The following is a 25,439-nucleotide window of genomic DNA, read 5'->3' as shown; positions in this document are numbered from 1 at the left end:
GACCGATTATTTTCAACTTAAATGTGGCTAGCTATCGCTAGCTACGGCCTCTGGCCAACGTGCGCCCGGTATGTGCCGGAAATGGAGCGACACAAGTGGCCGGACGAGAAACGGTTACATCCGTGCCATCCAGGACTCGTGCCAGCATCATCAGCTTGCTGTGCTGAACACGGCCACGGAAGCGTACGGAACCAGTGCCACCCGATGAAACGGATTCTGGGAAAAGGGGCAAACATTGGGACTCATGAAATATTTCTTCACATTTACCAAACGAAACGTTCGTCGCCCACCTACACGGTGGCGTAGGTTCGAGGTTCGAGGCGAGTCGGTTAACCGGGACCGTGCAGCAGCAGGGATGTAATCGGGAAGAATATTTATGGTTCGAAAAGGCATACACACTGACCTTACCTACGGACAGCAACCTTATGGTCGAACAGAAGCGCGTTTTCGAGCCACAAACCTTGCTCAGCAAGCGGACCCGGTTCTCGGCGATCTTTAAATGATTTGGAACTAACATGTTTATCCTACCGAAACGAACCGGGCACACCGGAACGGTGAGCATTGAACCCTCGGTAAGCAGCAAAATGTGCTCGAAGATGTGCAGAAATAAGTGTTGAATTGAATAAAACATTATTGACACGAGCAAAAGGCTGAGTTGTTGAAGGCTTGGCGCATCTAGTCTTTCGAACAGTTGGTGGCGTAAAAAGGACTTTCTTCACTATAAGTATTAAAATAGTTAATGATTAAAATAATGAATTTGTTAAATGAAATAAATGTGTTCAGAATGTCATTGAAGAATTTAAGAGTCATCCCACTCATAATCTTCTTCCCATCATTGCGCACAGTGGCTTCCATGTGTAAGCGATTTCAATTGATTCCTATCTAATATGTTGTCATACGCGCGGAGAATTACCTCACTTGCTGCATTCGGTTCCCCATTGTTACGGGCACCGGACTGCCATTTGTATTTTCAATTCATAGTTACATAAACCTATCAAAAAACCCGAGCAAAGCAACAAATAACGTTTCGCAACAGTCCGCACACCACGATCACCGGCGGTAGATGTTTTGACACATCCGCCGCATCTACTTCCGATCCGATACGGTTCACAATAGCTACGATCGAAGTAAATTGGCCGCAACATTTTTACGACTCACCGGCTCATATACTCACCTTCGCATGATATTACTTGACTATTTGCTTACTTTTGCTCCAATCATGCTCCCCACCTACCACCATTTCGATCAGTCTCACTTGGTTAGTTTTGTGTGTGTGTATGTGTGTGGGTGTGTGTTTTGTGTGTGTATGTGTATGCATTTTTCCATCCGCCATTCACCAGCCTGCACACAAGCTGTCGAATGGCCACATGTATAATGGTGATGGTTTTTGCTACAGTTTCCGATTGTTTTTCCTGTGCTGCCCTCGTTTCGCTGCACCGTCGAATGCAATCCAACTCAGGTTCAGGTTTCACCCTGAGCCTACTCTTCCGGCCATCCGAGATCCTCGCCGACGAGTTCGTAGAATTTTTGATTGTGTTCAACGAAGAACTTACGCAACTTCGATATCACGACCGGATCGACGCGTGGGTGCTTCCGGCCTTTCGTCTCCCGCAAACACTTGTCGCCCGTCTCGTTCCGCAGACAGTAGAAGCCTTTCGTTTCATTGAAGTAGAAGTTATTGCTACCGATCCGTGGCTCGATACCTGGGTGGGGTGGATGATAGGAGAGAAAGCAGAGAGAGAAAGCAGTGAGAAGAGGCAACAACAAAAAAAATGCAACCCAACTCCAACCGACCGTGCCGAAGTATGAAAACTCCGCTCAGTAAACTAATACACAGTAGCTACAATGTATGAACGATTGCACTCGAAGGCTTCCATTTTCCATCCACTGGCAGGTAACAGTGGAATTAAAACTTTTCCAACTGCACACACACACAAAATGGAGCTGAAAATGGAAATTAAAACGGGAAATCTCCTCAAAACTAAACCAACTGCACGATGGAAATGCTGGTTAAGTAGAATTTCCTGTTAATTGCTGGCGCTGGTTTTACCGCACACATCTTCAACTTCAATGTTGCGCGTACTATCTATGTAATTCGATGAATCGGCATGTGGCCATACATCGGATGGCTAGTGTTACCACTATTAAAAATGAATTTTACTTTAAGTACTCAAAAATTTACTGCAAAGAGCGATATAAAAACATTATGTCGCAGCAAGTATCGTTTAATACTCTCGATCGATGAACTTCTCGATGTGCATTATCTCACGCGCTCAAAATAACAAAAAAGAAACATCACATCTTACAAAACATGACGACAAATTTGCAATTTCTCAACAAAAAACAAATTACGCAAAGCAAAATGAAAGTCAATTAAATGGTCCAGGAAGTGTCCTGCTAGCGACATCGTTATGTTTGTGTGGTTCAAGTGATTCCTTCTCTAAGTAGCGCCAAAGGTTTGTCACAATTATTATTCCCTTTTCCGAACTGGCCGCTAGATGGTCGTCGCTAGTTTGTCCTTTGAGTGCATTTTACCTACACTTGACGATTGGAAAACTCGTTGACCTACATATTCCCTCATCATTGACCGATCGGAAGCGGATAAAGTGCGCTTAAGCATCGATTGTAGGTAGCGTTATTTCTATTAATGGAACGGGGGCCAAGGAAGGGTAACAAAACTGCTTCCTGGGAAATAAAATTCGTTTCCGTAATGTGATAAGTTCCATTATTTGTGCTGCCCCGGTATCGACCAACGCATCGAATTATTAATCATTGGATACGAATCGTTGCACCACACTATCATGTGCTAGAATCTGTTAATTATCGTTCGACCGGTGGAGTAAAAATTCCACCCAGGAAGGGTAATGTGCACACGTGTGGACAGGCAAAGGCCCACTCACGGCCCCAGGGCCAGTGACAGTGGAAAATCAATAAAATTGAAATGTCAAACGATGGCGTAGGCTGGCAAAAGGGAACGCACCAACGAAAGGTCCTTCCTTCCGTTTCGCTGCGAATTTAATGCGAAGCGAAATAAATCAACGCTCCCCGGAGTGTGCTTTGATCTATGCGACTTAATCACTTACTCGGTCGCTAATCTCGGTTTGATTTACAAAACGGGAACCGCGAGCAGATTATCATCAAACGCACGGGCGCGCTTTGCCCAATGGTGGACTTTACCGTTGCGAGCTGTTGTGTCCCGCATAAATGTTCATTACTGGTGCAGATTGTTCAACAGATTATGTGATTGGCATTAATTTTGAGGTGCTTAAAGTTATATGATTGCTAAAATATATGAGCTGTTATATTTCTTCAAGCTCATTCCATCCCATCAACGTACCACCTATGAATAGTACTAGAACACACTTTACAAAACTTCTCTTCCTACATGCACAATGACACTTGTTATCTGTCTCTTAACGCGAGTGTGTGTGTGTTGGTGTGTCAACGTGCGTGTGCTGCGGTGACATGTTTGTAGAATAAATTGCAATTACAAATGAGCATTCACCCGTCAAATAACCGCCAAATGCTGTCGAGGCAAAAGTTTTCTAATTACTGAAGATGGCAGCTCTGTTTCGCATTCGTCTCTCGTTTACACTGTCACGCCACGTATCCACGGTTGCCGAAGGTTCCCAAACCTAAGGGAGCCACATCCGTGTGGCTTGCCAAGCCAAGCATCCATTTGCCGCCCCCTGTTGCCGCTGAACAAACGAAGAGTGATTGTTTTCGTTCATTGGTTAGGAAAATTGAAAAACGTTTCCATCGCCGAGGATCGAGTCTGCCAAGTTCAGTCCTCCGCGCTCCGTAGTACATTTTCTGGTTTTCTCTTTCGCTTACAAATGCGCCCGAACAGCACCGAAGGGCCGATCGGTAAGGAAGCAGTAATGGTAGAAAATGATTTTCCGCTGTTCACTACAACAAACACTAGGCGACTAGGTGAAGCGCGCAGGGCGCAAGTAGGAAAACATAATCAATAACAGCAAGCCCGGGTGCCCACCAGAGGTTCGTGTTTTTTCCGTTTTTTTTTTGTGATGAGTTTTAAATGACTGATGCTTCCGAACGGCATCGGTGGCAAATGATTGATTGCTCATCGGTTCCGTTGGGCGTTAGGTGGCAACTGTGGCATCGTCGGTGTACCTGTGTACCGAGTAAAACACCTGCAAACGAGGCCGGGTTAATTAAACCACGATTACAATCCATCCGATGGATTAGATGCTTTGGCTGTAAATTGAACTAAATGTGAACGCATTACGATTCTTCGATTTTCCAATGCCACTAAAGCATAATGTGTACTTTACAGTTGTGGTTATCGATGTGCATAAAATGACCCATTTCAACTAACACCAGCGCAGACCACAATTGGACTCAGATTTGATGAGAGTTATCGATGACCCAACTGGACAAAAAGTGTATTAATTTTTATGAAAAGATGGCATTACCACAACAAAAGTGTTTGAACAGGAAGGCCAATATTTGTAAACAAATATATAACAGTTAGGATTTTTTAGAACCAAATGTAACCACATGGTTTTGTATATATATTTTTCAACCCAGGCAGGACAATCTGTCAAAATTTATAATATTTTGCACAAATCTTGAATTATATTAACGAACTTAAATTAAAAACAAAGGAATAATCAACTTAACAAATAAATTAAATTAACCTATATCGTTTCATAGTAAAAAAAATTTTGGAAATCTTTCGAGTAGTACATTGCATTTAGGAAAACAATAACAAATCATCCGAATCAACTTTGTTATAGAAATGATTTTTTTATAGAATTCGTCAAACAATAGCGACACGCATGGAGGCACTATAAAGATTGAGAGCAATTAATTTAAACTTTTAAAATTATGCCCGCAGCATACTGATTCGCCCATCACCCAAAACAACCGAAGTGAATGCAATTAATCCCTGTCGCAATTAAAAGAAACGCCACTTACCTAAAAAATCTTCTATTCGGCGCAGCTGCGAAACCGGATCGTCGATAAGCTGGTCACCGTTGACGACCAGCAATTGCTCGCGGGGGAACACCTCCAGCCAACGGTGTACGTGTACGTGATACTGCGAGATGGCCAACGGTCGGTACGCCTCGTTGACCGTCCCGTTCGGCAGGATCGCCAGCTCCTCAAACGACCTGCACCACACGGCGCGAACGAACGCATCCCCAGGGAACACGCAGACGTTCGGACGTGGGCAGAGAAAGAAAGACAAGAAGAAAGGCACAAAAGTTCACATTAAAAGTTTCGCATCTTTTTGAAAACAAGACAGGGGAAAGGTGTGTGCGGGACAGGGGTAGAAAATAAAATCAAGAAAAACAGACAGCCGAAAACCAAGCAGACAAAAGCCATTCAGCCATTTCGCAGCACCGACGCGTCGTAACCGAGGCTCCGTACGCAAAGGTTGGAAAGTATGTTGGCAACAAAAATTAAAACAAAATTACCAACAAATTAGACCCACGTGAGACCGATGATTAGTGACTTTTCCGTTTGCATTTCAACTTTTGGACCAAAAACCGTTCCCGGGGCGGAAAAGCAAAACGATTGGTTAAAGCGAAACGAGCGGATGGAAGCGACGTTCGGGCCTACGGGCAACGTTCAGACGATTCATCTGTGCCGTGATCGTTACCATTAAATTGTCCTCTCATTTTCAATATCCTTAGCAGCGTTGCTTCTAATTTCTTTGAAGTGTTAACACCAACGCACATCCGTTGCTATGTTTACAATTCGTTTGAAAGTTCTCGTTTTACGCTCAAGAAAACCATCGTTTGCGCAAGAGTAAAGTGTATTGAAATATTCTAAAATTCCTCGGAAAATGCTACCATGTGCGGTGTTCGTTTGAATGAGGGTTGTTTTTGTGTGTGTGTCGATCTTACAACTTTTCCTCTCACTTGAATGCAAAGACATTAGAATGTGCTTGGAAAAATGTAGGCTCACGAACAGCATACTCGATTAAAAGAAATTGTCAGTTGCAATGGATGAGACACTTCAATCTCATGCTGCCGGGGTTTTTTTCTTCAACACCGACTGTACCAGAAACAGCGCTCACACTGTTTGTCGTTATCGGTTTTCGCTTCTCGGAAGTAACCCTAAACTCAACACGCGAACATCAACACAAACCGGGAAACACATCGTGTGTGTGTTTGTTTGTTTGTACGTTGTTATATATTTGTCTATCGACTTGGTTTTGCAGCTCACACCCACCGGGAATGAATATGCTTGAGAAGAAAAGAAACCGCAACCAGGCGGAACAGCAGCAGCACCACACACGTCAACGGCCATCATCCCACCGGAACCGGAACAGAGCAAGGTTCTGGAGTTGTAGGTATGTTTTATTTCCCTTTGGAAAGAACGAGACGCGATGGTTGTTGACGATTTTGGGTGTATTGCTTGTTGTCACCACAACAGGTTACATATGTGCCGTGGGTGGATGGAATTCCCCAATCCAAACCATGGGATGTGTGGGAAGCTTTTGTACACAATCGCTTGGGTGGGATTAAAACAAGTTGAGAAGAAAAAAAACGAAGTTGCATTACCTAAAAGTACCGGTAGATGGGGGATGAATAAATTAAATTCCATGAATTATGTGAAATTAAAGTTATTTAACCACACATCTTCAAAATATGAACTCCACATGAAGCGTATTACTTGTGTTTCGATCCGTTCTCTCTCTCTCTTTCTTCAGATATCAGAATATTGATTGATCTGCTCCCTTCCTGCATTATTATCTGTTTTACATTGTGTATTGTGTAATTTTACATACCTCGACAGAGGCGAAGTTGACGATAGACTCTGCTGCTGGGGTAGTGTTGCCGTTGCCGCGTGACTTCGAAGCTGTGTGTAATCGGATATTGCTCTCGTTACGGGTTCCCTTACAATTAGAAGCAGCTTGATGGACGCATTCATCGCTCGGACTCGTTCCGGAACCTAGAGGTAGAGGATACAACAGATAATGAGACAACATCATTAAGCGTAACAGTAAGCTGTAGCCAAAATTTCACATTCATTAAAAATATAAAATAAAATATCTTTCCCGTTATTACATTTAAGTTATTTTAAATAATAATTTAACATAAACAAATTGAAGAGAAAGCAATAATATTCCTCTCGAAAAGACAAAAAAACGCCTAAATGTATGCTATCCGACGCAAAACTAAGGGTTTATAATATTAAAAAAATGGAATTGCTTAAATTAGGAAAAATGTACACCCATTCAATTTAATGAAATCGCCCACGTTCTTCCACGGCGCTTTAACGCGAATGGTGCTCATTTAAATTCCCTTCGAGTGATGAGAGGATTTAGAATTTTAATCAAAAAAGTTTCGTACCGAAGAAGACGAAATGTGCTGCCATTTTCGTTTCCCACACCCATTCTAGCCGAACTTAAGCAATTCAATCGTTTATGGTTCACGGCGTTCAGCTGACAAACGTAAAGCCAAATGTGGTTCATTGGCATCTGAATATTTTGATCATTTCCAAACCTTTCCAAACCATCCGAAACGTCCGAAACATAAAGCCAACAAACAAAAAAAGCAACAGCGAAGCGAAACCCACTTCGCGTACAATTTGCACCGTGCACAGAGCCTGGTGGACCGAATATCGTACGATTCGTCAGCAAATTCTGACCCACCAGCGAAGCAACTTTCACGGCGCTTAAATCGTTCACCCACTTCTGCCCACAACAACGTCACACCACCGAAACGCGCGATCGATCGCTTCGGTTCAACTTCAACGACCTAGGTCAAACGAATGTCCTTTGCGAAGTTCCTTCGCCGCAGCATGTCGAACGGACCGGGTTCAAAGGGGTGTGTGTGTGTGTATGTGTGTGATTGTAATCTCACCTTCTCACGCTAAACCTTGTCACTTGAAATTGATTCATTTACTGCTACGGTCCACCGCCAGCAACTTCGCGCCGGACACCCATTATTCAGTGAGCTGAGCGAGTGCACATTTTTCGATGTCATCCCTTGGCCTTGCCCCCGACGTACCCCGGGGCAAGATCGTCTTTTTGGGGTGGATTGAAATTTCACTTTTTGCACCAGCATTTCGTTACACATTTTGTGAGTGAGTGTGTGTGTGTGTTTGTGGTTCACCCCCCAACCGGACCGCTTTAACCATCCCCAAACCGTCAATGCAGTTCGACCATTTTGGTGCTCCGGTGGTGCAAAAGAGGGACCATGCAAAGCTAAAGTTAAGGACAAAGTAGTAGCAAGGTCCCACTCGAACAAAGTTGTTGCCTTTTATTTGGGGGGAGGGGGGGTGCACCTGCCGAAACACAGTTTGCGACGTTCGTGTGTGTGTAGTTAGCTGTCACACTATTCAGCTGACACAGTTCGGGCGCTCACGGCAGCTAACTAGCAGCAGCAGCAGCAGCATCGATTCCGTGCCACTCGCATGGCTCATTTAGCGGCACACAGCTGCGAAATAATGTTATTTATGTTGTTTACTGCAAATTTTCGACAGCTTGTGATGTTCGTTTTTGTCTTTGATTATTTTTCCGTTTCGCTGGGGCGTTGTTTGTCCCGCTTTCGTAGCTCTCCGGCCCGAGCCAACGAGAGCCAAAAACTACCCGCTAAGGGTTGGGAAAATGGAAAAAAAGCGAGCTGAGCTGGGGGTAAAATAAATTATTTTCTGTTTTTCGAATGATAGTACCCGTTTTGCCTGGCCGGCAAAGGGAGAAGATAGTGGAAGCCGAAATGAAGGCAACTTACAACCATTCTGGCAACAAATAAATATTAGCAAGATCGACCTTGCCACTTGTGCTGGTACGAGGTTTACTCAACCTTTTCTGTTCTTGCACAAGCCCGTTGGGACATCCGTAGGAGGGGAAGGGCAATTGTTGCTTTGCAATAAATAAGTGGATAAATTTATTAAACCTCAATCGTAATGCTCCAAGCAGCGTCCTACATTCTGAGGACCCTTTTTTTTTCGTGACGTTGCGACCTTGCCGTTATCTATTGCATTGGGATCACAATTTAGTGCAGTTGGCATTTATGTTTCATGTGGACGACTGATAATTCAAAAGCTCGATGGCCCAATCTTCCGACCATGTTTTACATCAAACCTACCACGCGTTGTTGGTTATTTTATACACAATTTCCAAGGGGATGATAAATGATAGGACAAATATGTAAAAAATTTACATTGTTCATCCCTTAAATTGTAGGTAATGCAAACCAAAACAAGTAAAATTACTGGCCCGTAATAAATATTCAAAATAATTGTTAGATTTCAGTATAATTCGAACTCCAGGAAAAACTATCCACGGATGTGAGTGATTATCAAATTGAGAACCCTGAGATAGATGAATAGAGGAGGAATAGTTGCAATTACAAACAGATGCTTCATTAATTCTACGTCAGCTTGCGTTTGTCTGACGAGCGAACGCTTCGTGCGATAGGTACCTGGTTGACGATATAATTATTCTTACACTCTCATCATTATGTACCATCAACCTCAGCATATGAAAGGCGTTTGCAGGCAGACTAAAAATTACACCCTCCCTCGAACACTGGCACACTGGTGGCAGGATAAAGCACTTGCGAACACACAGAAAAAGAGTTCATCCTTCACTTACCTCTGGTGTCACGAAATAGCTGGGGCTCTTCTCGATCGTTATCTGGCCACGGAAGGAGTGTGGCATCTTCTTCCGGTACCACTCGAGCCCCCTCAGGTAGTTTTCGTCGCGATCGAAAAAATGCACCTCGCCGGCGGCCTTCTGTATCCTTGGATGCAAGTACAGCATCTCGAGCAGGGCGCGTGTGCCACATTTTCTCACTCCTATTATTAAACACTGGCGGTGCGACGAGTGAGCGAAGGAGAGAAAAAAAGCAGTAATTAATAACTGGTAACGGTGGTAGATGTTCACTGGGAAATCTAAAATCCCGCATCACATCCAATACTTACTTGCGGTAATCTACGACTAGTTTTGGGAAAGTGTATTCGGTTCGGAAACACGACGGGTTGATTGATAACCGGTGGATTGGGTATGTGATTTGTCAGTATGGCAATTTTATTCTCCGAAATTGCTGTTGCGGCCTGTAAAGTGGAAAGAGTCGAAAACAATGTTTGTCCCTATGCATTATGTTTAAACAACTCATGTACGGCTGTAAGCTTACCTGTATGCTATAAACTGCGCTGTCGTACAGGATGTGAAACGTTAGGAATAGCGATAGCAGCATCACCGATAGAAACAGCGCCGCTAGTTTAGGCCTCGATACGCCTACGACGAGGACGCAATCTGAGTGTGAAGGATCTGGCCCGAAGGGCCTCATAGCCGCTTTGGGTAACCATCTGTGGAAGAGAAGGGGAACGAAGAACGATTAGAAATAATTTTAATAATTGTACAATTCCTGGTACAACCATATGACAGTCATATGAATTTGAACTGAATAGTAATAGTTCACGCAAAACCCCATGGTTTTATCAACTTTATTTGAAGGCAAAACTTTCTAGGTGATGACAAACATCGAGGACTTCCTGTGAACGATGTCACTCCACTCTGGAGAATGATTCAAAATTCGGTGAATTATATCAAATTTTAGAAGCTTCTGAGAAGCTATTTTATGTATTTTATCCAACATGACGGAATAATACAATTTGTTTTGTGCAAATATTGAATTTAATATGGTTATGATTGATTCCGAGCCTGACGAAGAAATGTCGAAATTGATATACCATAATAATGAAGCGTCCGTGCAGCAAAATTCTCGGTCTGTTGATTTTAAATACCGAAAGGAACATGTTGCATTTTGCTTGAAACGAACATTCAAATCATTTTAATTATTTCAATCTGAAAATTCGACGTACAGCAATTGAAGTGAAACTTTCCCGTTACGTTTTCCGTTGCGTTTTCTTTGCCAATTATATTTTCCCACCCAACCATTTCGCAAAGCTACGGCTTGCTGCCGATCTTACGGCAACCCGCTTTGTTCCAAGAAAATGAGTAACGTTTTGCTTATCGCAAAACCCGGCGCCATATCCGTTGTTTCGAGTGCACAAGATTTTGGCCCAAACGACAGAAGGAGAAACTCTCAGAAGGAGAAAAAAAATCCACGCCCATCACCAAAAGAAAATGAACGTACCAGGGAAAATTTATCTAGCCGGAACATTGTCTTTAATTGGCGGCTCTTTTAACTCCTCTCCACATACCAAGCGCCTACCGGCTGTACAGCGGAGGGTATCCGACGCACCAGTATATGGTGCAAACAATTCGTGACCGGAAGCGACCATAAAATCCTTCGCCTGACGATTCGTAGCAACCATTAGCGTTTATTAGCGACCGTATTCCCCTGGGAGGTACGAAGTTGCCATTTTCCCTCGCCAGGAGAGATATGCACAAGATGCTTGTCATAGAGCCCAACGCAAAGAAATTCCACTCGTTACGTTATGGTGTGTGAGTGCGCGGTGATAAAATAATTATTTACAGCAGCAACGACAAAAAAAGGTAATGATATTCACCTCTTTTTCACTCTGTGTAATGGTGGAATGGAAATGGCTTGAAGATACGAGAGCGAACATCGTAAACTGAGCTTGCCTTTCGCAAAAATAGTCACATAAATAAACGAAATGTTTTCATCAATGTCGGTGCCACTAATGGGTTGTGTGGATCTCCTAAGGATCGATAGAGATATTTTTCATTTGAAGAGCAACTCCATTAGGAAAATTTCAAGAAGTCACAGACTTTATTTCATTATTTGTTTCACATGACTTAACTTAACTGAGCGCGTAGTGTATTACTACTTTAAAATTAGTCTCTTCCACCTCCATCAGTTTGGTTTCCTTTTACTGTTAGTTGGAAAAACACTCGCAAATCATAACATGCAATATCGATCAATTCGGAGAAAAAAAAGCCCCATAATTTGATTTACGAGAAACCAAATGGCCGACTCTTTCACGAGACCGTTTCCATTTTATGTGGCTGTTCTGCGAATGTCGTGTTTTTACTTGTGGTCACCTTTTTTTTCACCGATGCTAAGCAATCACCTGTTGATAGTAATGTGTGCTTGCGTGTGTCCGTTGGAAAGCATTTGAAGAAACATAACATGAACATAAGCAAACAAAAACCCAGATGTGCAAAGTAAATGACATTGAAGTGTCTTGAGGACTTGAAGACTTCAAGATTGTGTGGTATTTTCCGCTACAACACATGCTTCCCTTAGTGTGGGTGATGAAAATGTACGATACACCGGAGAAAAGATTCAATTTATTGCATTTTCGGTGTAAGTAGCATCCATGTAGGATTGTCCATGGAGCTATAATTTAAATTCACACCAGGAATTCCGTAGTATTCTTTCTCTTTTCTAACTTTTCATGGGACAATGAAATAGCATTCTGGTTTGCTCTGCCTTGCTAAAAGCTCATCTTTTTTATGTACAACATATCCTCCTCCTATACCTGTCAATAAAATCACCAGCAAACGGTATCAATTTCTCCGGAAACGAGGAACTCTGGAGAATCACTTTTCATCGTTATGTCCTTAACTTGCAGGGACATTCCTCGATACAGATGATAAATTTTAGTAATTGATTGTCATGTAGGTATCCTAAATCAATTCATAATGTTTTCCGGACCGCTTCTAGGGTGGGAAGTCCAAAAGTTGATAGCCAAACGCGTTGGCTCGGCCTACAATGCCAAAACTACAGACAGACATTCACGCTATCTGATGAACATTTTTCACTTGTCCCTACCTTCGCGGATCAGCAAAAGGACGTATTCATTTTATACGACACTTCCGGAAACAAGCGGATGCTCCTCATCGATAAGAGAGCCATCACACAACACCCTCATTATCGTGTGAAGAGCGATTGTATGTGTGGGCCCATTGTTTTCCGGGTCTCGAGACCCGGACCGACATTCATTGTGATAGAAGATTGCTCGTTTCAATGCCATTTCGAAAAACCTTTCATGAAGAAGACCCTTTCCGGTCGGTCTCCCACCGGTATGGGGTCCGGGCGATTTTTGGGGCGAAAAAATATCAAAACAATATCAATCAATAACTAATTCATTACGTATTTATGAAATCCTGGCTTCTCGCTTGAAGGTTGATGGCATCGATGCTTTGTGGGATTTTCCGGTTCGAGCAGCTAGTGAGGCATGGTGCTACCACCATCACCAACAGCGTGCTACGTAACAATGGCAATAGGATTTTATGGAGCTAATTCCAATCGAAGAAAATGGTGGATCAACCAACAAAAAAAAAAGCCAAACTACGCATCGTAGAGCGTTACGATCATCTATAATTTAATTATCAGCTTAGGTAGAGGAGAGCGAGAGAAAGAGGGCGAGTTTGATTGAGACGACTGCACGGACCCATGCCTGCACGTGGAACGTACTTAATGAAGGTCAATCAAATGATACGGATTCGATTTTGGTGGGTGAAAGCATTGTGTAACCCGTAACCGAAGCAGTATAATGCTGCCATTTTGTTCCAATCGAACTTCGAAAAAAAAAAAGGAAACCCCAACCTATTTAGCAGGGCAGCATTAAACCACCGAGCGATGTATCGAACTCAAGAGCGTTACAAAGGTAACTTCTGCCGTACGGTTTATGAGCCTCCTGGGTTCATGTGCACCATTCCGGTGCTGGCGAGGTGAGTTGGTTACTTAATGGGCGTTTTACATCGCTCGTAAACTCGTTACGCCCGGAAGTCAGTTTACAGCCTCAATAGATTGCTCGATTCTTTCACCGTGGAAGAAAAGCTTCCAGCCATGGAAAGGCTGCCTGAACGTTGGCATGGGGACTGTCAGGTGGGATTTTGAAGCGGCAAAAGAAGTAGCTGCTAATATGGCCTAATGAACGGAAGTAGGTGTCCCTGGGACCGTTTCGTAACCGTTTCGGGAGTGGGGAGTTTTGTTCGGTGTTGCATCGTCAAGGTTCAGGACGGTGTTCAGTGGAATACCAGCCCGTCACGACACTGCAATCACATGTTACCGATTATTACTACATTCATATGCAAATAGGTAAAAGTCCTGCCGCACAGACAGAGTCCCCTGCTCGGTTGCTATGTGTTGCTTTTATAATAAACCAACGTGGGTCAATGAGTGCACCACACTTCGCTAGTACTTCACGTTGACCACATTTCCACCACCGGAAAGGCAGAGGGTTGGCCTGTTGGTGGTTAGGTGAGCATTTAATTGCTATGGTCATTTAATGCTGCTGAACTACAGCAAAACATTGTTGTACGCAGTGACGAATTTTACATTAGCAAATTACTGGAATGACAAGGCTGTGATATAGCACAGAAAGCAACATGAACCACAATAAGGAAAGTTTAAACAGTACAGAACCGAACCCTTTTTCGAAGGTTTCTAACAGGCTTGAGTTCAGGCACGTTTTGCTGGTAAAGAATCAACACCAAAACACGGTGAGTTACCCGGTGAAGCGAAGGTGCATGAGTGCATGCATAAGAACATGACAACTTCCGGATGCAAGTGCACGGTACACCTTCTCCATTGGGGCAGCAACAAAAAAATACCCCTTACGTATAACCACCGTTGCTACTTCAAAACTGCACTACGAGTGTGGGGTGCCCTCGACCAAAATATTCAAAAACCACCCTTACACTACATAAACACTGCCAAGAGCACTTTGCCGTTAAACTAGGTGAAAGGTAAGCATTTTAGCATTACTACAAAAAGGGCTGGGTTTAAGGTCGACCCACATGTTGCTGCTACTTGTAAAGATTTACTTTTTGATATTCATTTCCTGGTGAGTTTCCACACTCACCCGCACAGAACTCACAGTACGGTATGCCCCAGAAAAACGGATGCACATCCTTGAATGTGGCAAAACGGGAACGCAACGTGCACTACTGTTACGGTTCCGAAATTGTTGCATTCAGTGGAAGGTTTAAACTTTTACAAGGACCTGCACCAACACACTTTACCACACGCGGCACAACTTAGTTACCGGCACGTGAGAATTGGCAAGAACTTTTAAATGGTGGATTTGTTCTGACAGCCGTTGATTAACGGACCTGTTACGAAGCAAACGGAAACCACACGATGTCATTGATGTTAATGGAGCGAAAGGATACATGAGGTGGGGCTTGTTTTACCACACAATGTAATACAAATTAGAAAGTAGTACAATTTAATTCAAATTTATTTCTATTTCTCCGACAATAAGTTTGTGAAAAATTGTTTTAGTGTTACCTTTCAATATGTTGTGTTTATATAAAATATACAAACGATCGCAAACCAACAAAAAAAACTCCAACCATTTCTTATTGAAATATAATCTTCACAGAAAACCGGAACAATCGCTCTACCGTCAGCCGCGTGGAAAACAAATCGCATTTTCCCGGCGTCAGAAAACTCCATGAAAAGCGGAGCAAGAGATCTCACATTCCGGGAATGCAGCCGACACAGCAAATAATTAAATTGAGAGCTTCGTTCGTAGCAAAACATCAATCTTCTCATGAAAAGCATTTCCTCGGTAGCACTCGGAGCTCGTGTCATGTCTCCGGGTTTTGTCGACATACTGACAACCCTCACACATACAACCTTATACACAAATTATACCTGTGCTTTCAAACAAACAAAGATACACACAGAGCTACAATCCCCGGTCCCCGTGTGCTTTTCCTTCACCAATCTTTAACGCTTTTTTCTACCCGTTCCATCCCCTGTTTCGTGGCACAACGGTGGCGTATTGATTTTCCGGTTGTGTCCCGATCTCCATCAGCCCATTGTAAATTATTCGGTATCCTAATTCCATTATCATTTCGTGATTTCAATTTCCTGACACGAGAGCGGTGTGTTACGGAAGGCTGAAGATGCCTTCCCGAAAGACAGTTCCCGAAAACGGTTTGTGATGAACGCGAGGAGGGTAAATGGCCCCGAGGATGCACAGTGGGGTTGGGTATGGAAATTTCATTCGAATCATCACACCACCCCGAGTGGGTGGGTGAGAATACTAAGCGATCCTTTCGTTTTCGACCCGCTTGGCTCGAGCAGCTTGTGAGTCAGCGGCAACATTAGTCAGTACTCGCAGCGTCATGTGATGAGTGTATTGATTTCTATCATCGGTTCAGAATGCCATTCCGTATGCTGCATTATCGGGCCGGTGGCGTCATCAATTGCACTCAGTCGGGATTTCACAGCTACCGTCGACTTGGTTATGACTTGTGTGACAGTTAGCGCGAAGTTATCAAGTGCCGGCTAAAGCAGACGCAAGCGGCCATGCTTTAAAAGCTTCCATTTTGTTTTATTGAAATGCATGTTCATAAAACTCGAAATATATCCACTATGGATGTGAACAAGCATGGCAACATGAAGGATTCGTTTAAGGGTGTTGAGGTTTCTTCGGAAATCAACTATTGATGCTGGAAAAAATTAAATTGAATTCTTTTACTAATAAAAAAAACTCGTATTTGCTTAGTAATTGCATACCTTCAGGTGCATTAAACGAAAAATTATATTACGATGAGACGATTACTATAATTATACATAAACCGATCATGAACGTCATTTGAGTGAATGATTGGGTATTTATCGTCTGAAAGCATTACCACCGTGTCGTTACATGGATACTCACGCCCGAAAGTATGCAATACAACTGTTTACGAGGTTACGGCTACGTGTAAAAAATGTCAAACCTATCTCAAAACACGTCGCAGCAAACGAACATTTTTCCCGTCTATTCAAGATCATATTTTCTGTAATTCTTAAATTTCCTATAACGCAGAACCTCCATTTGATACTCCAATGTTTCAACTACTCTAGCGTGGGTATTTTATTTTTTACTCCACCATTTTATTTCCTGTGTCGAAAATCAAGACCATCACTCAGCGCACCAATCGTTACTCATCATAACCGGCACGTTATCTGTACACGTGTTGAATTTTGCCCCCGTGCCACGATGGCCAAATTTAAATTGACCTATCACGCTGGCGGATATTTCGATCCGGCCCGATATGATCCGCTCACGGTCAACATTCATCTCCGGTTTGCCAATAAACCGATCCGTTCTCTACCATGTATCGAACTAATGAATCGAATATTGAGTTATAAAGCTACATCCGTGTGCTGAAGCACCCGCTGTGGAACGGGCGAACACTTACAGAATATCCAATGGTAATGTAACGGAACAATCCCTCAATTGATCGCCGCGTCGTTTCGTGGGCATCGGTGATGGCGCGAACGGCGCGAACGGTGACGGCGGCACCAGCGGGGCAACCGGTGACAGCAAAATCGATCTTCTATTATTTCCGTTTCCGATAGTGCCATCTGCTGCAGTTATGCATGGGGTGCAGCATCAAGCCGTCGGATTCGACTGCGGGGAACTGGAACTGGTTCGAGTTTTTTTTGGTGGGAGGGTTTTTTTCACTGTATATCGTTTACGTTTCTCTTATAGCACGTATCGACTGGTCGTGGACATTCACACCTGTTTTGCACTCCCATTGTATACACACACACACATACACACGAAAAATACGCAGACACACACGTACGCACACGCTGCACATAAATCGTTTCTTACACGGGCACGTCTCGCGCTCGCTAATTGATATGCATTAGATCGAGCGCATTTGAAGCGCATTTCACTGGCGATTCGATTGTTGAGCCACTAATTCTAAGTATTTGTAAAGCTTTTCGGTATACTACTACTTATCAAAAAACACGTTTTGCTCACTACTGCTAATAAAGTGTGCAGCACTGTTTACACTACACGAGGCAATTGCTGATATGCATTGTTACGGTTGATGTTGTAGGATTTAAAACTTCCTTTCACTCCATTCAGACTTCTCTACATGATATGTATCGTTGAAGATTTCACCACCTGAAATTGAAGGACAAAAATAAAGGAATTCGGTTACATTTTGACTTTGAAAAATGTGGTTAGAGAGATGAGGTTGAATATTTAAATTTACTGGTCTAATAAACTCTCACCAAAAAAAGAAAAGATAAATATTAAGCAATTCCACCGGAACAAGTTCACCTTCGCTATCTCGTTGGTGTAAGCCGAATACGTACAGTAACGTTAAACCACTGGGCCATCGAAAATAAGTAGTGGAAACAAATTTACTGCAAACCGCACCGGGACGGTAGAACCGTACTGTGCGACTCGCCTCGTTGACCATCTCTATTTGATAACATTTTCAGCGGAAGCTCATTTAAATGCGGTGTCATTAAGAGCATCGTACCGTTGGGTACTCCTCTTCGACCTACCGTTCCCCGGGTTCCCCCTGGTCTCCTTCTCATTCAGCCACGGCAAATAAGTTGACCAGTAAGTATGGACGATAGTATAGAATTAAAATCGGACATTACAACCCACCTCCCACCCGGAAACTTCACCGGAATTACTCCACCCAAAGCTGCCTTCCGTACCAACCCATTTCTGTACAATGCACAATCGACACAGTGTGGTGCGTTCGAATGTTGCAGCAACAGCACCAACACCTGCAAAAGACCTACCCCAAAAACCGTGCGGCAATGGTAACGGGTTTTCGAGTAGGAATGGTTGGAATCGTAGCAATGTACTATTTACCTCTGCAAGGAAACAGAAAATTTCCAACCAAATTACCAACCGGGTGAATGTCACCTGCCCCGAAACGCTGGTAAATAATATACACAAAAACCAGCTACCAGCAACTTACACGACACCGAAGGAAAACACTGCCCCGCGGACAAAAGAAGCGGCGGGTTCGAGGGCAGTGGAGTGTAATTAACGGTAAATGACATTTATTTCTTTCTTCTGACACCCCGGTACAGCCCCGAAAAAGAAAATGCAAATGCAGAAGGACCTTCTGCTCGGTACGGTGGCGCGTTCCCTGCAGTAACCGAGCGTGTCAACCTAACCACGCCTTTCGGGGCACCTGCTAGGTGTTTCGGGATCGGGGCACACGGGGTCGAAGGAAGGCAAATACGGTACGAATTGCCGCGCGCATCGTGACGCGGTGTGGCCTTGGAACGGCGGGGTGGGCAAACGAGTAGGCAAGTGGGAGCAATACGAGGAAGATCAGAATACATCAAGCGCTCAACCTTCCCGGAGCTATCGTATGGCCCGGAGCGACAGGCGAGATCAACCGGGCTTATCGGGAAAATGCACGAGCCACTTCACCTGTACAATTATGATAATGTAAATTACACTTTTTCCCTAATTTGAGACAATTAATATCCATTTTGTTCAACCGTCCGCGGTCACCGAATGGGGCGGGGTCGGATGAGTCGGTGTTTACCGCTGTTCCACTTTTTAATGCAATGGCCTTGTTTTCTTTTGTCTACTTTCTGAATCATTATTGTGCCTCTTTTTTGATCATCCCTACTGGAACGACATTGTTAAGCATGACTAGCATTGTTGTTATTTTGTATAATTTTAAGATTGTAAAATCAACTTTAACAACTTTAAGACTAACGTTTATCATTTTATGCAAATAACTACTGTTTAAGATTTAATTTGACTTTGCTGACTTTAAAGCCTGAAAGTATGCAATTATTAGTTAAAAGAACATTCATTTTACATTGTGTATGGAGTGTTGCATACTTTCAGGCGCAATTTGTAGTTTTTAACATAAGACTGGGGTGCTTGTTGGGGGTTTGAGTGAAAACATCGATTGGAATTTAAAGTTGAAAATAAAGTTTTAAAGTACGTGCCACAAAAATACATACAACTTTAAGCATTACAATCCTGACGTTTACCTAACAATGAGATAACTTCCCTCTGAAGCGTGTAGTCGCTAAACGTTGTGTGAAAATGTCGTTTTAAAGCTCAAATCAAATTTTCCGAAAAGTCCTTCCTACTTCTTCCTCGTCCAAAGAATGTCACTTCAAACAACAACAAAAAAAAGCAACCGTCCACAGGAAATTCGCCAACATTGCATCGTGGGATGTGTGCTGGGAAATGTTCGAGGTGAAATATTCAATTAAGATATTATTTGATTTACGGCCGCTAGATTGACTGCGATCGACGCCAAGGTGCCCGGCATTGACGTGCCGGCAAAAGTAAGGCCACAAAACGCACATCCCACCGACGTGGGATGATGGAACATTGGGGCTTTTTTTTTATTAGCGTCACACGAAAATAGCATCACAACCGCTGGGGAACTCAGCATATGTGACTATGAGGTGTGTGAAGCTTGCTGAATGTCGACGGTATTTTGGATTAAAAAACGGTGCAAAAAAAACGCCAAAGAATGCCGATATACTATCGACTCTCCGGGACTGTGACCTCACACTGTAGATGCTGGAATGTGGAGGTCTTTCACTGGCTGCTTTTTATCGACCATCACTTCCACTGGCAAAAATGGGTTTTTACTGCTCACAATGTGTGTATCGGTCGAGATGGTCGACGAGGAAAATGGAAGGAATGAAATATGCTTTCCCACCATTTCCCACGGAAGAATTTCTTCCCATTGCGAGATAGTTCAAATTTTTCAAAGCACCACATGCTCGAGGGCCGTTGACTGGACAGCAACAGCACGTTCCAAACTAACGGATGCTTCTTCCGGTGGTGGGCGAGCGCATGTTCCGGCAGTCGTGTGTGTATCGTCGCCATATGTAATTTGTTGCCGCCGGGGAAAAATGGTCCACAAAGGCAAAATCCTCCACCCATCCACATACCAATACACATCTAAAGAATGGTTTTGCTCCGTGCTTCTGAGTTCGGGATAAAACGGTTTGTGGCATTTACAATGTTATATTATATAACGTGCGCATTTGATGCACTGAGCAGAAATGTAGTGCTTTAGATTGTAGATTAAAAGCTCGGGAGTATTTTGAAACAGCAGAAGCATTTTTTCGACATGATTTTTTATTTGCTAAACGGTAATGGTAAACTTTGTTTTGAGAATAAAGTAAGACTTATTTAGGAAGAGTAACTATAAACTATAAACTATAAATGTATTATTTTTGCTTCCTAAAATTACAATTCTTCTACTAAATTGTCACTCCTCCGTAGCATGCATCCTCAAGAAGAGGCAGAAAAGTTGTTGATCCCACTCATACAACTCACGACAACTGCAGAATGTTTTCAATTTCCTTTTTCCATCCGCTACCACGCTGCAGCACAAGAACTGTACCGTGCCGATGCACGTGTTACCCCACACATGGGAAGTGACTTTTCGATGCTGTTGCCCATTTTGTCAAAATAGAAAAATATCCCTTTTACTACAAGTCACACCACAAGCACCAGTGTCTCGAGTGAGAAACGACCTTTTCGGGCCATTTTTTTTCTTCTTATGCTTCTCCATCACCCAAACAAGACGTCTTTACCATGGCACGAAAAAAGAGGGAGCCCGATGTGAACCGCTGCTACGGCTCCGGCTTCATTCGTCAAACGAAACGTACCAAGAAGCCACTCGCATACACATGTATACAGCCGTAAGTACGTGCGGAAGCGTAGTTAGCCCCGAAAAAGCCACATGGCCAGTGAAAAAGCGCACTAATTAGTTGGAACACGTTGAAATCGTAAAAAAAGGAGGAAAATGCCAGCATATGCAGTACGGGGAAATTTGGCCACAGATGAACCCCAGCCGGATCACCGGGTACGCATTTCAGTTGGAAAAGAATGAAGGAAAACGTTGCTTGGGAAATAGTACGGTGGGGGTGAAAGTTTAATGCCCGGTAGTGGTTTGATTTTTTTTTTCGCAATACCTCGGTCCCTTTCATTGCGGATCGGTTCCCATCGGTTAATCAATACCAGCCCGGCGGGTACGAAATAAACAAAAATCAATTGATGTTTCTTTGGGCGTACTTACGCCAACCTAAATCACACGTATCCATATCCGAAATTCGCTAATGCTACAGTGACGTTCGTGCGGGTTCTGCACAACTCTCTCATTGCGAACTCGATTCACGTAGCCATTAAACGTTAAGCATGTTAAAGGCCGGCGGTATTGGAGTTTTCCCCTTTTTTTTTCTTTCTATTCTACCCAGAGTTTGGCCACTTCTTGGGCCCAAACTTTGCGCAGAGGTTCCTCTAGCAGCCCTGCTTTATAAAATGAAAATCTCTAACATACAGAAAAAACAGGCAGCACTTTTGCAGTTCGGCACGGGAAGCGGGATGAAAAGAAACAAAAGCATCCGCCGCTCAGCATCCCTCCCGTCCCGGAGCACTCGTTCTGATGTATATCCCACTTTAAGCGACGAGCTTTTGCAATCATCCGTTTTCCCGAGATCGAGAGCCGTTCATCCGTCTTTTGAGGTAGGAAAGAGTGCGCCGGGCGAACCAGCCGGCTTTGAGCAGAAAAACCTAATTAATTAAATTAAGCTTTTGCCCTTCCGGTCGACCGACTTGTTATCGTGTGCGGAGACGACTCGAGACTGACAACAAACAGAACAAAAATACATGCTTAAGGTAACTCCACCAACATCCAGCTGGGGATAGATTCGAAGAGTTCGGAGGGAAAGTAAAACGAAGGCTGTATGTGTGTGACCATACCATTGATGCAGATGGAAAGGATAGGATGTGATCGAGTCGGAACCGTGCTGGCATCGAATATAAATCGAGCAAAAGTTGACCGTAAGCCGTTTTCCTTTTCTTTTCGGGGTCTGATTAGGGTGAGTCTGCGACGTGAGCAGTGTTCTAGCCGGCGGAGCGATTCCCGGTGGTCTTAACATAAATTAGTAAGGATCATATCTAGTGGCTACAAGGAATCTCGCCTCAACTAGCAATCTACCGTATCGAGACGAGTGAGGGGAGGCCAAATTCCTACAACTAGCACAAGACAAATGTTTACCCAATCCAAACCGATTTCAATTCGGTACGAGCTTTAGTAAAATAATTTTCCGGGAAAAAAGGCTTCCGTAAATCGGAAAAATCTGCTTCTGGTTGCATATTCTCACCGGGTACAGCTTAGCCGCAGTAGGAACTTGGCCGTGAAATTGGATTGATCATTATGTTCGTTGTTTCTGTAAAAGCTTTCTCCACTCCAACCGACTGGTGGCCAAAATATTCGTCACCGATCGCATTGAATCCTTTCCGCTCCAAAATTGATGTCAACATTGAACTTCCTGCCCGATTTGTTTGATGTCAGTCCCTCTCCAAACGATCAGCCGACGGCCAACAGCCGACAGCCGACGATCGAGCGGGTATATGTGGTAAAGGTTTATTAATTATTAGCCAGCTATCGCCGTCAGCCAGCGTGAGCCTCTCCGGTCACGGCAAACCGAGAGCAGGTACGGTGTGCATCTGCTCGCTGCAATGCATTCCGGAAAAGGGCACACGCAAAATGGCATTTGGTATCATCTGCACTGCGCCAGTTGATATTGACATTGGATCGGGTCGGAAGCGAACTGATGAGTGGTTGACATGTGGTGAAATTCAACTAGAAAAAGAAACCATTCCAACAGCTAGAAAGTCAATCAAAGTGTTGTGTACGTGGGAAATTGCATTCCGCTGTATTTACTGGGAAGTTATTACTCGTCGGAACGCGTTATTGCAATTTTGAAGACATACGATGACTTATGGCTTTAAGCAACACCTGCACTTAATGAATCACAACAGGAAATTGTGTGATTGTTTCTATCGCTTTGCTTGTAACGATACAGCGGATCATTCTTCGTATCACAGTCGTAACCAACAAAGACTTTCACCCCTTTCTTGTACGCAAACATTATCATGTCCGATGTGAATTTAATGGTCTGGATACAATAGAATCTATTGCACCTTTTCCCGTGCCATGCTTGGTCATTTTATTGCTCGGAAAACCGTTCGCGCGCTCCTGCAAACGGGGGGGTTGAACTTGTCAACTGCTTTTTGCCAAGCGGCACCATGCGCCTCCATCGCTGCGGACGACACTGGAGCGATGATGATGTGTGCATCGATACGTCTCAATTTGCCGCACACTGTCCACCGCACGGTTGCGGTGGACAGTTCGCTTAACCGCGCTGCTATTCAACGGAGAGACAGTTTTAGTTTTTTCACCCTTTTTTGTCGACCCATTTCAAATACACCGACCGACTCCGTATGGATGTCCTTTGGAACTAAGCGAATGCTGTTCTTTCTATTTCTTTCCCCCCCTTCATTCAACTACACTGCACAGCTATTGTGAAGTGTCAAACAAGTAGATAGCTGACATGGCCAGGGCAGACCCTCAGAGTTGCGAGTTTGCGATAAGAAGCATGAAAAGGTGGAGCCATTTTATTTCGAACATGTTTCAGCAGTTGGACAATGGGAACTTCACCGGTGGGGGGAAGAAAATAGTAGACGAGCGTTGTGCTATTACCGGGACCATGGGACAAGCGTGTGTCCCGTCATCGAATGAGTTTGGTTAGCAAACAAACGTTTGAATGGTTGTGAGAGCGTTTTTTTCTTTATCTTCTTTGCTTGTGCACCCTTAACAATCATGCACAGGAAGTCAAACGATGGACATAATCGATTGTAATGCTTGAAGGATTGATAAAGAAAAAACTAACAGATCTTTCCCATAGAAGCTTCTTTTATATTTCAATTGTTCACCGAAGCGTACTTGTCCTTTGCATTTTTATTCGTTTCTTTCAAGCTGATCATTTGATAGTTTTTTTTTGTGGTTATTGTTTCTTGTTGGCCCCTGTGTTTATGCACCCGGCACGTGGAAGCGCTTGGGAAAGCAAACGGTATCTCTTTGAAGGACATCAAGAGGGCACGGTTTTAAAGCGGTGCGCCTGTAAAAAGGGTTTGCTGGTTCAACTGAATCACTGAAATGGCAAATAATCGATGCAATCATGTCGTTACCATTTTTATGCCACACCGAATGGGAGCGAGAAGAATAAAAGGATCGCAACATTTCTGCCAGGAGCAAACATTTCTGCCATACAGCATCGAAACACCGGGTTTATGAGATATTGATTTAGTACCGGCCAACAAAACAAATGCTGCTTGGAGATTGGGAGGGGTTTGTTTTTATTTTACGGCGAACAGATTTAAACGGCATCACAAATATTTGTAAAACTTCGCATGAATAATTAATGTACGCAGGATGTGTGTGTGTTTTTTTGTGCACACACTGGCAAAGGAATGCTATTTATCATACCGTAAACAAACAACGATCAATTTCATATTCGTTCCACGCTCGGCCCAACACACTCCCAAAAAAACCGCTTCAATCCTCTGCTCCAATCGTTCTACCCTGCTCGAATTTTTAGTCCTGCAAAACATTGCTAAAGCGAAAAAAAAACAGAACGATACTGATGCCACCTTATGAAAAATGTGAAATATTGCACTCAGCGCTCACAGCCGATGCAAAGCCGCCGTTTCTTTGTTATCGGATGTGCAACATACGGTTTCGCACCCGAATGCACTCGCCACTGCACGTGAGAGCGATGCGATGCAAAGGCCCGGTACGGTGTGCGGCATGCATTGCAACACGAGCAGCGTCAAATGAACGTTAAAATGCAACAATTTATTTATGACAGCCATCAATTCATCTCGCCCCGTCCCGGACACTACCTTTGCCACGGACGGGACCGGGCGAATGTTTCGCTCAAAACATATGCTTATTAACGGGCCAACATAATGGA

At 43.6% G+C, this 25,439-nt stretch overlaps 1 protein-coding gene across 1 annotated transcript; it reads right to left on the bottom strand.

Moving 5' to 3' along the window:
* Positions 1-1,479: 1,479 nt before the first annotated feature.
* On the bottom strand, positions 1,480-17,142 carry LOC128304721 (heparan sulfate glucosamine 3-O-sulfotransferase 5). Its single transcript, XM_053041934.1, has 7 exons — positions 17,063-17,142; positions 10,116-10,290; positions 9,904-10,035; positions 9,575-9,790; positions 6,761-6,924; positions 4,942-5,135; positions 1,480-1,703 (listed from the first exon to the last, which is right to left on the bottom strand). Exons 1-7 carry the CDS (start codon positions 17,125-17,127, stop codon positions 1,480-1,482), a joined length of 1,170 nt encoding a protein of 389 aa, XP_052897894.1. The 5' UTR covers positions 17,128-17,142.
* Positions 17,143-25,439: the final 8,297 nt, after the last annotated feature.

Source organism: Anopheles moucheti, chromosome 3 (genome assembly GCF_943734755.1).
Source record: "Anopheles moucheti chromosome 3, idAnoMoucSN_F20_07, whole genome shotgun sequence".
NCBI lineage: Eukaryota > Metazoa > Arthropoda > Insecta > Diptera > Culicidae > Anopheles > Anopheles moucheti.
The sequence above is the reverse complement of the archived record's forward strand: the minus strand, read 5'-3'. Positions and strand labels throughout refer to the sequence as shown.